General features: G+C 38.0%; 1 protein-coding gene across 1 annotated transcript in view; it reads left to right on the top strand.

The window, feature by feature from the left end:
• fbxl15 (F-box and leucine-rich repeat protein 15) overlaps nt 1-14,230 on the top strand; it is a 38,797-nt gene that overhangs the window by 642 nt on the left and 23,925 nt on the right. The window contains 4 exon segments of the mRNA XM_057825513.1: nt 166-307; nt 624-777; nt 2,225-2,727; nt 2,889-3,066. Of these exon segments, the coding sequence (XP_057681496.1) occupies nt 282-307; nt 624-777; nt 2,225-2,727; nt 2,889-3,066 (861 nt within the window). The 5' untranslated portion in view covers nt 166-281.

Genomic DNA, 14,230 nt, shown 5'->3' with positions numbered 1-14,230 from the left:
TTGCAGTGCAAGCAACAATTGCAATTATAATTTTTCTGTTGTGCTTCATTTCTATTACCAGATCGAAAAAACAGGGTTACCAGATTTAAAAAATAAAAATAAAAATAAGGGGAGACACAAAAGTGCGTGAAATTTCAAAGGTGTTGATGTAGTATGCATGCCTAGTCTGTAGGTGGCAGCACAGCACCACTAAAACCTGATTTCTGCGCGTAACCTTTGGCCAGCCTGTACTGCTGTTCCGGAGTATGGGAGACAGTCTGTGGGAAGTCATTTAATCTAACATGGAGGAAGACGAAACAACGCCAACGTAAGATATAATTAACTATCACTTATTTTGAACACATCTGTCACTGAATGTAATTTTACGTATAGGAGCGAAGGTTTTTTTGTGTTACTGCATGATTGTTGTCGCTTTATAAGATGACAAACTGGTCGAGACAGTGCAATGTGTTTAAAAAATCGAAGACATATTTTGGATTTGTACTTGCTTGTATCGAAATTACTTCCTTTTTTTTTTTTTTTTTTTTTATTTTATTTTATTTTTTAATGTAATGACAATAACGAGAAGTTTAGTAATGGACTGAATAACTAACTGACTGAATAATTAACTGTTTCTCCAGCAGATGTCGCCTTTTGTCATTGCCATGGGAGGACGTATTGGTTGCCCATATTTTATCCTATTTACCTTTAAAACAGCTTTTCGCCTTGCAAAGAGTCAGCAAGCGGTTCTGCGAGCTCATCAGGCTCTTTTTTAGCAAATGCACAACTTTTGAGCTAGTAAGTATTAATTCATGACAAAGTATTTCCCCCCTCATCAATGACAACAGCGCTCAGGTGGGCAAACCTTTGCATGTTTTTTTTTTTTTACTCTAAAAGTGCAAATGTGTATTTAAAATATGCCAATAAGGAATATGGCGGAAAACACTCAGGTGACTCAAGTTCCGCTCTGAGACCCCCAATTTGGCCAAATTTCTAAATTATCCGATATGCATGTGTGATACATCATTTGAAAGCTTAAAATCTCAATTTTCTGGGGGAAAAATTTTTTTGAACAGGAGGGCATTTAAAAAAAAAAAATTTAAACAGCAAAACCCTAACTGGAGGCGAGAGCACGCGAGAGCAGAATTAAAGACGCCACGATTTTAACGAGATATTATCGTGTACTTATCTTGTTTCGATCCAAAAACTCCATGTAGCATGTACCACCGAGTGTCAAGACACAGATGTGAATGGCCACAGCCGGATTTAATTTTTTATTTTATGGGTAAAACATGGTTATATAACAAAGGTCGCGATGCAGAAATCGCAGACAACAAGTTGTGGTTGAGATTGTCTTTTTCATATAGTTACCCTTTTAAACGTTATTTTAAAAAAATTTTCCTTGTTTGGATCGATTATTTATCATCTAACATATTGGGGAAAATGCGACAGTAACAAAAAAAATTTGAGTTATGAGGTAGATATCTGACTTTTTTACAGACGCCAAATTTTTCATTGTGACGTAATTTGTTTAAAAGTCTAAAATATGCAAGTGAATAATTTTTAAAAGTCGCTTTCTTTTTTAAAACTAAATATTAGACACCAATTAATGATTCTAAACTAAAAATGACATTTTGAATAATAAATATAATTACTTACCTTTTTATGGCTAGGTTGAAACGAAAGCGGTTGCACGACGTCTGTTAACGGGGGTTTTCAGGGTAAAACGGACAAATTAAAAGTTTGGGGGGTTAATGCGCCATGAATCTGCTGTGGCAGCATATAGACATATTGTTCTATCAAACACAACAGTTCTTTTGCCTTGAAATACAGAAGTTTATTTCAAAGAGGGGTACAAGAGCAGAAACTGCTTTTTCAGTCTTGTCTGTGTTTTCCGCCATATATGTACGGCATATATATACTGTATATATATATATATATATATATATATACTATATTTTAATTATTCATAAAAAATAACCACATGTAAAATGCTGGATGTTCTAGCTTATAGAATTGAACTGGTTGAATGTGCAAACAAAGAAAAAAAGTAAGTTGGTAAAATGCTACCACGGGTAACATGTTTGATTTGATTAATGACTAAGGTCTCTACTCGGTGTACTTGAATTTTGACTTGCATAAGCAAGTGATTGTTTGTGACAAAAATACACCTAAAGTTGCTTCAGCTTCATAAATCAAAGTTCAACTGTATGATTAAATCTCTAAATCTGACAATTGTGCACAGGTTGAACAATGTGTTCCAAAAGTGGCCTTTTGCACGTTAGTGAAGGATAACAATGTTCTCTGCAAGCTGTCACTTGAGAGTTGCTCCTCCTGGCTAACGAACAGTGACCTGCTGCCTGTCATCAGCCGGAAACAGCGTCTGCAGACACTTGACTTGAGCGGCTGCAATGGCTTGACACACCACACCCTGGTTGCCATATCTTTGACCTGCATACATCTGCGGCACCTCGCTGTGGCCCGTTGCGACTACGTGGATGGCCCGTCTCTGCGCAGCCTGGCCGACCATTGTCGGGAGCTGCGATCGCTCGACCTCGGCGGTTGCTGCCGGCTAACAGACGACACCATCTGCTACCTGGCCAAAAAGTGTGTACGTTTAACCTTTCTGTCTTTGGCTGTCAATGAAAATATCACGGATGAGTCAGTGGAGGATGTGGCCAAGAACTGCAGGGGCCTCGAGCATCTGGACCTCAGCTGATGCCTGCGGGTCAGGGACATGGCCATAAGGTATTGAATTTCTTCTTTTCAGATGATGCTCATATCATCTTGCTTGTCTTACAACATTATGTAAAGATGATCTTACAGTATTTAGAAATCAAAGATTTATAGATTGTTTAATTCAGTTTATTGTGTGAATCTGTGATCAAAAGGCATTCTGCCGTTCACAGGACAGTTGCAGAGTACTGCCCCAAGCTGCAGTCATTGAAGGTGAAACACTGCCATCATGTGACTGAGTCCAGTCTGGAACTATTACGCAAGCGCAACGTGCTGGTGGACGTTCATCCGCCACCAGGGAGGGAGCGGCTTTCACTTGCAGTGCACTGTGGTCCTTATGTCAATATCCAGGTATAAGCCATGTCCCCAGTTTTCAAATCGACATAAATATGTATGTTTGTATTTGGCAAACGTGCTCGCACAGTTTAAGGCACTGAAAATGACTTTTTGGTCAGTAAAAAACACATCATGAGATTATGTTTTGTTAAAGTGAAAAATTTCAATTCACTACAAATCTGCGTATGATTCCACCTTTTGTGCCTGAAAATTCTTGATGTACTTAAATGCGCCCTGTGATTGTGCGGTGACAAATCCTGACTGCTCTACCTCTTGCCATAAGCGGATTTTAAGGGGGGGCCAGGACCCCCCTGATGGCCGAAAAATGTCATATACACACACTGTATTGGCCCGAATATATGACTGTGTTTTTTGCATTGAAATAAGACTGAAAAAGTGGGAGTCGTCTTATATTCGGGGTCCAGACGTTATACTCATTCACGACGCTAGATGGCGCCAGATATCATTTAAGCGCATGCTGAACTTGAGAAGTAATGTTCTGTCATGAGAGATCTCAGCTATTCTCTAGTTTAACCAGTTTGCATTATTTTATTGCAATGTTTTTCCTTATTCAGATCTGTTTCAAGACTACAGTTACAGTTAGACCTCACTTTGATGGTTAATGCAGTTATTGCAATTTTGTTGTTTTATCAGAATAGATTGGTTTATTTACATTTCAAAAACCAGAAGCCATTTATTTACGAATGTGATTAGTTTACATATTTAAATGTTCAGATATTAAGATTTGAATGAGGCGATATAACATCCTTTTCCCTCAAATATATTGTTATAATGTTTCGGATGTACTGTAATTATTTTCTGTATAAAAATTAATTTGGTGTTCAGAAAGTCTTTTTTTCAAACTTGAGTCTTGAAAAAGAGGCTGTCGTCTTATAATCAGGGCCGTCTTATATTCGGGCCAATACGGTATATATAAAAATGGTAAAGCAATAAAACTGCAACAAAAATGAATCAAATTAACAAAACAAAACAAAACAAAAAATCATAAGTCGAAATTATTTCGAACACCTGAGACAGTCATTTGCTTTGCATATAATCGAATATGTATATATTTATTAGAGGAAAAAATACTTTTAAAGATGATTTTTTTTCTTTGATTGAAATTTTTTTTATTTTTTTTTTATTGAAGCAACTTTTTGGGGGATTGAATGGTTTAGACACAAATGTCCTAATCATAATATGGCCCAAACACAAAAAGGATTGCTTCAAAGAAAACTTTTTCAATGAAAAATTAAGTGTTCAAATCCAAAATTTTCAATCTCAATTTTTTTTTTTCGCATTCAAAAACTTTTTTGTACTATGGAAATTTTTCTTTTTTTGATTCAAGTGATTCTTCTTTTTGAAAATCTATATTTTTTTGAAGCAACTTATTTTTTGATTGAATGATAAAAAGAAAAATGTCCTAGCCAAAATGTGGCTCAAACACAAATCAACATTACTTCAGTCAAAAAGTTGCTTCAATCAAAAAAAAACAAACGACATCAATAAAAAAATAAATACAAATAAAAATTAATCAAAGAAAAATAGCTTTCACATGCATTTTTTTTTTTTTTTTTAGTTTTTTTTTTTAGTTTCAAATTTATTTTTGCATTCAAACACATTTTTTTTATTGAAGCAACTATTTTTTGATTGAATGATAAAGACACAAATCTACCTCCATATGGCTCCGCCCAGGGGATACAATTTTTGACTGGGGTAACTACATTGGCACGACACCGGCGGGCTACCAAATTCAATGGATGATGATCTTGGCGAAAAGTATTGCCTAAGCAGCCTGATTTAGAATTCCCCTCAAGAATGATGGAAAACAGAAAACGCTCATTGTCAACTTATTATTTTAAATATTCTTGTAAGTTAATTTTATTGCTGACACTGCGTTTTGGGGTCATCAACATATTGTGCCCGCCCCAGCCCCAAAAAGTCAAACTCCGCCTATGCCTCTTTCCCAATTTTGCCTAAGATAGGGCGAACTCACCTACCTCTACCTCCATACTGTGTCTAATTTTTCCTGAGATAGTTGAGAGCTCACCTGCCACACTAATGAGGGCAAGTATTTATGAAAAGAAAACAGGGATATATCATGATAAAAATAGTCTATTTCTTAATACTTACTGAAGAAAAAAGTAGATTTTCTCTTTTTACATGTTTTTTTTTAAATTATTCTCTTAAATGAACAGGAGAAGATGACACACAATTCATAACAACTTAAAATAAGAATTATGAATGCAACATGGAACAAAGTACCAAATTAAATGAGAACAAAAAGGCGGGAAAAAATAATTTAGAAAGTCTGACTGTAAGCCAGCCAGGGCCTTTCACCTCATCAGAGGTGGCATAAGAGAAAAACACTTCTTCTGTGGGTGATTACCTGGACCGCTAAGCGGGGCAGAATTTTTTATCGTTCCTATGCAAATGAGCAATTCATCCTAGCCTCCGAGGCAAGTGCATGGAATCGCACACACTGGAGGGGTACAGAGTGTAAACAATAAATACTTGAGTCCCCTTATCTCGATTAAAAGAGTTCAAATGCTTACAAAAAGGAGGAGTACAGGCACTTCACAAAAAAGCTGAAGTGAAAGTAAATTTACTGAAGTTATTGTGCATATGATTCTGCATTATGGTTAGTTGCACATATGTGCCATCTTAAAAGGGTATATAAATAGAATATCTAACTACCCCAAAGAATGCCTTTTTATTTCTAATATTTACTTATTTAATATACAGTTAATTATTTATTTACAACTTTGTTGTCAACTGTTTGTCAATTTACTGTGAATGTTTTTTTTCTTCAACATTTTAATGTCTGCCGTTTGTCAACTGTTTGTCTGTGAAGCCCTTTTGGATCTTTTGACGCTGTGGGACTATTGAAATAAACTTGACTTGTTGATAGTAGTAATGAACCCAACTCCAAAAATCGTGCTCAACAATCACTGCTCAATCCCTTTAAACATGCTTCCCTGATAGAGCCCAATTTTACTTCAAAAAGTTCAATTTCACCGCTAAAATGTCATAAAAACAAATCAAGATTTAACTTTTGAACTGGTGTCGTTCTTCCAGCAGAGGTCAGCGTTGAGCTGTATCCACAGTTCCCTTTACAGTGATGCTTTTATCGTTTACTTTAAAGTTTCTTACTCATGACAAATGCTCTCGTTCCTGATGTAATTGCTCCTCACGTTTGTAATTAAGTGTATCATAGTCAAAAAAAATATCAAGGCAAATTGAAATGAAATAGCCCGCAATGTATTTAACCTCGAAGAAATGGTAAGCCACAAATGAACAATTCATAATGGCTGTCCACCTGTGCATTAATGACATTAAGGAAGTTTCCATTCACGCGGAGATGGGGGGCATGTAAACATCAGTGCGTTAATCCACATGAGTGAATTCCTGATAAGACAAAATGATCACATCTCTACATGCCAAGAAGGTCCAGGAGACATAAGTCTGAATTAGTTCCCGGGACAAATTGTTGTCACTACATTAACTGAGCAGCTTTTGCGCACTTGTAGGAGTTAGTGCCCCTTCAAATGATTCACCATTTCAAAACCAAGTTTTCTTCATGGCATAGCAGAGAAAGAACGGGTTTCTGAATCACAGGAGATTCCTGTTGGAAGTGCTCTATTCCGCTCTCATCTGCTCATGGATTTAGCTGTCTGTGATGGCCTACCCTCAACACCCCACTAATATCCACAAGGGATCAACTGCCATCCACAAATTTGAGCCCCTGAAAGCCGTTCACCAACATTGGACAGCAGATAAGACTGAGTGGATCATTGGGACTTGAGATACGGAAGCCGCACGACTCAATTTTACGTGGCTGTTTGCAGTACTGTAAATCTTTTCGGATCGTCTGTGTCGATTCTCAGGTTGTAGTCGAGTTTGATAGAAAGCAGTTGGACTCTTGTGAGAGATGTTTCACCTTGCAGTGCTTAGCAGATCGGTTTGGATTTCCCAAAGTGGGCATGTATGAACCATTTTGGCAATGTCCTATGAAGTGACTGAAGTCATGTACCAATTTTTGACGGAATTCTTGATTGATTCCAAGTTAACAGAACGTTTACTATTGAACTGTATCTTTCTTTTATACTTGACTGTGGAACCAAATATTCACTATGGCATCAGCAATACATGGACCTGCTTGACTATGATGCCTTTGGAAGCTGTGTAGATATTTGCAAATTATGCTGTCCAATATCCGAATGTATAAACACCTAGTCCTTCTTTACCCATTTTTCTTACTGCAAGAACACTTTTCTAATGCAAGTGGATCAGAAATGTTTTGCAGAATGACCTGAACATGTACCTTTTAAGCAAGGGCGTAGGTTTGGTCTCAACATTGGTAGGGTCGCTATAACAGCATAACCTGCATGTACACTTTTTGCTGGGGACATTAATAAGACCAAACAGATAGGATGACAGGGGTCAGGGCTACATTTCTCACGAATATGCTGATGTGTTTCTTACATGAAAATGAAAAAAGTTAAAATTGTTATTTTGATGGGAGAACGTCATTTTTCAAACCTATACTTGGAACAACCTACATAGCCCATCACCACTACAGTAATACATTGTTTTAATTGGTTGTTTCGTTCATCTTCTCCCTTATTTTCATCTCTAAAGTGCATCAGTGGGTTGAGCAATTATGGGGAAAAAATTCTTAATGGGGATTCAATTTTTTATCTCGATTAGGATTAATGTATAATTATCTAAAAATAATGTCTGCATAGGCTGCAAATGAAATTATTTTTAAAATAAAAAATGTAGAAAATGAATACATTTTAATTATTGAATGAATGCACTAATTGGTATTTGGTTTCAAAAGTGTAACGTCACAACATGCTCTAGCCTTCTTTCCTTCTAAACCAGGCTGTTTATAAGAACAAAAGCAATGTGTTTTTTTTACTGTCAACACTTTCCTGTGAAACAACTCTTATGCAGGTCGGACTTTAAGTAGCAAACTCAGTGGCATGTTCCCCACCTTCACAACATTGATGTCTTTTTACCTTACATTACTTCGAGTGGCTGCTGCTGCTGCTGGCCGAAAAAAAAAAAGTCTAATATCCTTCCTCTTTGAAGAGGGCTAAGGAGGCAGCATGGTGACAAGCATTTCTGATGGTTTTGTGAGCGTGCGGGTGTGTGTGGGGGCGGGGCCTAGTCATCAGCCAATCAAACGTGCATTTGAGTAGGGGAAAAATGGACCGGCACATTCAGCAAGTGAAAGGGGCTAAATGTAAGTCTGAACATAATGAAAATAATTCACTTCATAACGGTAGGGTAAATTCTATCCTTACAACATATGGGAAGATAATCTAAATTACCCATATAACCAGGGGTGCACATAAGTGGTCCGCATGCGCGCATGCATACTGGACGTAGACAAATGCGCTGGCCCTCAACGTCTTCCATACGCTTTTGTGTACCGATGGCTGACTACTGTATTTGTGACGGACACGAGAAAATCACTTCTCAAAATGTCAAAGAGGAAGGCCCCACTGAGTACCGGTAATTATTTCCGTGTTCCCCCACCCCCGTCAAAAGACAGACAGACGACAGAGACGTCACCGGAGCTACCGAAAAAAAGGACTTTTGCTGAAAAGTGGCTGCAGGAGGTACCATGGCTCGAAGCAAATGATGCTCGGACGGAAATGTGGTACAAAATTTGCCGTGAGAATTCCAATGTCGCTAATAAGAGCAGCGCGTTTTATGTAGTAGGGTCAAAGAATTTCAGCCATCCAAACTTTGAAAAGCATGAAAAAAAAACAGCATGTAGCACTTAAGCAAACTATCGATGTCAGACAGCACCCCACAGCGCCATACACTGACAAACCTGTTTTTGCTCGCATTTCACAAAGCTAAACATGCACGTTCAATGAGCTCTTATGAGGAGGAGGGCATCCCACTTTTATAAAGGCTTGGAGTTAATGTGGGAGCCGCATAATGCCCTTTATTTCGAATTAGTTCTTTTATGTTTATTTCTTTACATTTCACTTCGAAGTAATGGCAATTTTGTTGTGCCAGTTGATGTTAATCGAGCATTAATTGTTAATATAATTAATTAAAGGTAATTGGCTCTAAGTAAAGCTTGTCATAATTTTATCGCATCAGGCGGGTCGGCTCTCAAGCTCAATGAGGACCAAGTCACATCTCCAGGTCCTCCTCTGAGAACCTGGGCAAAAAAATTATGTGCACCCCTGCATATAACTTAACTCATAATGCAAATAAGGTTGCTTAAAAGTTGGTGGGGACAATTTCGGAATCCTAAAAAGTTGGCAGTATTATGTCCCTACCGTCCCTATTCAAACCTACGCCCTTGTTTTAAGGGTCACCATGTTCCAGACTGTACTACTCCATCGTATGCACTACATAGCAAAAGGTTTTCCTGCTGAAAGGTGGTCTACCTAAAAGGACCTCTGGCTCCTTGCCAATATGCAAGTCTCTCAATTAAAAAAACACAGGACAATCTGTGGCTGTTGAAAGAGATCCACTGGGCCAGCCCCTGTGCCTGAGAAATAGTCTTTTGTTCTTAGGCATGTTTCACATAGTTTCAGAGGCCCAATAAACACAAGCTCGATGAAGCCTCGCTTTATGTTTGCCCACTGTAAGGTCTCAGAGGGGACGGGAGCATAGTGGAAGTACTGTCATCTAAAAGGTAATACGCCTTTGCGCCGCAGGTTAGGTGGTCCTAGGGCTAGGCCAGGGGAACTTTGCTGAATGATACCTAATCATCCATGTCCCTTTCTCTCTCACGTCCATCTTAAACTGCACTAAAAGGACCTTTTGCTCTCTTGAAATCTGATTAAAAGGTACCTCAATGAATTTTAAGAATGGCTGTATTAGCAGGACCACACAGGTAAATCGCAAGGTAATCCAAGTCAAGGTAATAGGATGGTCAAAGTGGCCTGTCAGCAACTTATTTAATGGTTAACTATGAAAGGAACACATATAGCATTGTTCACAAGATACCTGATTGTATTTGAATAAGTACAGAACATCAGTCACCTTCCTGGAGAGCAACACTGGACAATTCAGCACTTTTGTGGTCTGAAAACACAAGTTGTTGATAGGTCTCTGGTTTTAAGGTCCTGAGTCATACTATCAATCGAGGATTGCTTCTGATAGGAGGAGAGGACTACCTGATCAGAGTATTTATGTGTCACTGGAGTATTGAAAGGAAATTTACTTCCGCAAACATCCAGTGCCGTCGGGCTATGTACCAAGCTCTTTTGTTGTCATTGACTGCAATAGGCATCCCGTCAAATGGTAGCCAATGAGTCAATGATTAGGCAAACTTGCTGTAAAAGGTTTACAGTAAATTCATTTCTACTTTGATAGAATCTGTACCTCAATTTATGGGAAATTTGTTGTTGCTCAGCCGATTTTTTCTTTGGTCTTTTTCGTTTTGGATTCTAGGCAAAAATCATAGTTCTGAATGCAAGTTAAGCCAACTGTGCAACAAGACTCGAAACCAATTCTTAAAAAATGACTCAAAGTGTTTGCATTTTGTGATTATTATTTTTTTTTTACTGTCACTCACAGTTGGTGTATACTGTACAGCTAAATATAGAATAGAGAGAATCACACGTTTATCGACTTGAGTGAACCGGGCTCCCCCCTACCAAGAATAGGGTACCACTGCTGTTCCTATCCTAATGGAAACCTGGAAGAAAAGTAATACAGAACATTTATTGTAGTTTCTGTCACTATTTCACAATAGCAATCTCCAAAAGTTGCATACCAAATTTTGTTGTATTACACTACTGGAAACAATGTGGTGCTTTTTATGTCCAGCCTGCGTGTACACTTCCATTAGACAGCTTTAAGAGCATGGCGAGTGCTCTTGGAAATGAGTTTCTTGTGGCAGCTTCCTCTGATCCACCACGGTCTCCCCAGCAGGCCACCAGGGCTTTGTCAAGACAGCGTGCGCTGCTTTAAACCCGCCGCCTCTGAAGCCCCCTCCCCCATTATGCCGTACTCAGTCGGGCAGAAAGTAAAAAGAGCCTCTTCTGCAGTCATGAGGCCACAGTGGCGTGCTACACAGTTCAGTGTTAGATATTTGTGAGTCGTATAAACAGGAGGGAGGGCACTGAGCTTTCACGAAAGAACAAAATATAATTGGGGGATTATATAAGTGTCCAAATCCTTCACTATGGATTGAATTTTTCTTCAATCCTGTGTTTTCTTCACAGCAGAAATCAAACTATAGCGACATTTAATCACTATGGGACACTCGCCTGTTTCTTTTGCATTGTTTTTCATCACACTCGGTCCCATTCCGTTTTTTTACATCTGAAGCCCTCCCAATTCTAAACTGTAGCTTTTCTTCAGATAAAAGTTGTTTTAATCAACAATAGCCTTTAAATGTCTGTGCTGAGTGATCATCACACACTTAATGTAATTTGTAACGTTAGCATAGCGGTCGCTTTAGCATCAGCATTTAGCATGGTGAGTGTCTTCTTAAACTCTTGGAAGACTTTTTACATACAGTTCATGACGTCCAGGTGAGTTTAATTAACTGAAAATAATTTACTGTTTTCCTGCACAGTGTGTATTATCATCACGAAGATGGTGATCTCCTAGTAGAGTCAACAATTATGTGCTCGTGTGTCAATGTTCATTCAAAATTGTTGGAATCCGCTAATTTATTCATCTATTCATGGACAAAAACTTTACGTTTACAGACGAAAACATTTTGAGTAATTGTCGAATAAAACTAGACAAAGACGAACAGATTTTGAAATGACTAAAATATGACGAAGCCTAATAAGTATTTTCGTCCAACAGACTAAGACGACTAAGGGCTGCCAAAAATAACACTGCTTCAGATCTTCGTTGTAAAAGTTTTGTTGGCGTTTGTATGACTTCCCATTGTCCCAGATGCTTGTTGTGAACAGCAGGAAAATGCAGGATTGGCCAGGTTGCTCCCTCATGACCTGAACTGTTTCAGGCCTTGTTTTGTTTGTTTGCATCCAGCAGTGTTATGCTTACTTATCTTTTACTAGAGTTACCCAAACATATATTTACTTCACTTGGACCAAGATGCATTTTTCTCTCAGCTTGTATGTAAAGGTGTGCCTTGGGAATTTGTAATGTGAATTTAAAAAAAAAACAATTTACGGGATGCATAGAAGAGTTCCTCCAACACTACAAATAACAACAGTGGTGCACTTAAGGGAGCACAGTTCAACATTTGCACAACGTTGCTGAAATCAGATTATGTATGGGCTCAATTGACTTGATGCATATAAAGAGACTAGATCCTTTTAATGAACAGGCCACCCTCGGGCGCTGGTCCGACCTGAGAGCAAGCTAATCTGGCATGCAAATTAAATCCTGCCTCTGTGTGTGTGTGTGCCCACCAGTTTAATGCGATCTATTACAGCATTCCCACTTATTTATATGTACTATTATAAAAGAATAGCCTGTGAAACAAACAGAGGGAGGGGCTGAGTGCTGACATGTTGCCTTTCAAATGTTTTCTTCACTTGAAATGATGTAGTCGGTGCCAGGGGTGAAAGTGGCTAGAATTTCTTGCCGAAACTACCCGACGTGAAGGTCGCCACGGAGCCAGAGATTTTGTTTATTTATTTATTTATTTTCATTTTTGGTGGGGGTAGGGGGTGGGGTCAGACCTCCTAAAATTACTGAAATGTAAAGAAAACCTTTTTTGGCACAGTTATTTCTATAACACATACGAAATCTGATTTTCATTCAAAATTGTATGTTTTCAATGATTTGCAAAATAAAAGTTAACAAAAACAGCAATAACCCCAACCTCCATCTCCTAATTTTTTTCCCCCCTCATTTCCTCACATACTAAATGCAAAATCTCAATTTTAACTACTTAAAAACATTGGATGTATATTAAAATTGAAGTTAATGTAAACATTTGCTTTTTTTCTTTTTTAATAATAAAGATATAATTAACATACATTCAGAAAAGTAAAAATGACTTATATTATGAAGAGTGAAATGGAATATATTTTGAAGATCGCGCAAACATTGACTTAAATCATAAGGAAATTAATAAGTAGCCTAACATAAAGGAACAAATTAGAGCTGAAACGAATACTCGAGTAACTCGAGTTTAAAAACTGATGCGAGTAATTTTGTTCACCTCAAGGAATCGTTTAATTTTGCCAGCTCTAAGCATCACGTTTTGCCCGGACTACTTTTAATGCGGGACAACGCGCTGACGTCACGTGGGTAGACGAAGAAGCAATAAAAAAAAAAAAAAACTGCAGCCGACAGCCGCTACAAACTACGCCGACGTTGCTAAAAACTACGTCCACATGATGCTAGTGTGGTAGCAGGTAATGTCCGAGGCGTCTCATAGATATAGCATGCATTTAGAACTAGATGCGAAATGACAGATTCGGCCGCGTCTGGGCAGCGTTCGTAAACAGCCGCCATCTTTAAGCAGTAGACTTCTCAGCGTTAATAAATATAACATTACTGTCACTCGCTCACGTAATGTTAGCCCTTCGGAGGGCTAGGTTTCTATTGATTATGACCACTGTCGATGCGTGGCTAACGTGTCTTACATACAGGCTTTATTTAATCTGTAAAAACAGCACCGTAGAGTGGTGAGCCTGTAAAATTAAAACATAATAAAGCTAACTGTCAGTTTTAGCTCAGTAGTCATTGCTGAATAAAACATCAAGTAGCACTGGTCACTAATGTGCTCCAATACAGCAGGTATCATACATTTATTTTGAACACTGCAAAAACTCAAATTCCTATCAGTACTTACAGTTTAGACTAACTTAAAACTTCATATAATATATATATGTATATAATTACACACACACTCATACACACATATATATATATATATATATATGTACATATGTACATATTTTTGTTTTGTTCTATGTTTTTTCTATTGCTGACTGAGGGAATTGGCATTGAGGGTCCTGCCCTCCCGTTACATGTGTCGGGGAAAGATGTATACTATGTAACTAAAAAAGAAAAAACAAAACAGGTTGCAGGAAAATAGTTTATTTATTTTGATGATAATTGAGAACTCGGGGTGGGATTTTTCTTCGTCCCACTCCCTTTCAGGCATTTTTTTGTTTTGTTTTGTTTCTTTTTTTCTCTGTGTTTTTTGAAAGCCAAGAACTGAATTCGTGAAGATGAATGTAACTGCCTGAAATGAAAT

The sequence above is a fragment of the Corythoichthys intestinalis genome, chromosome 21 (genome assembly GCF_030265065.1).
Source record: "Corythoichthys intestinalis isolate RoL2023-P3 chromosome 21, ASM3026506v1, whole genome shotgun sequence".
In the NCBI taxonomy this organism is placed as follows: domain Eukaryota; kingdom Metazoa; phylum Chordata; class Actinopteri; order Syngnathiformes; family Syngnathidae; genus Corythoichthys; species Corythoichthys intestinalis.
This window is presented reverse-complemented; position numbering and strand designations above follow the sequence as displayed.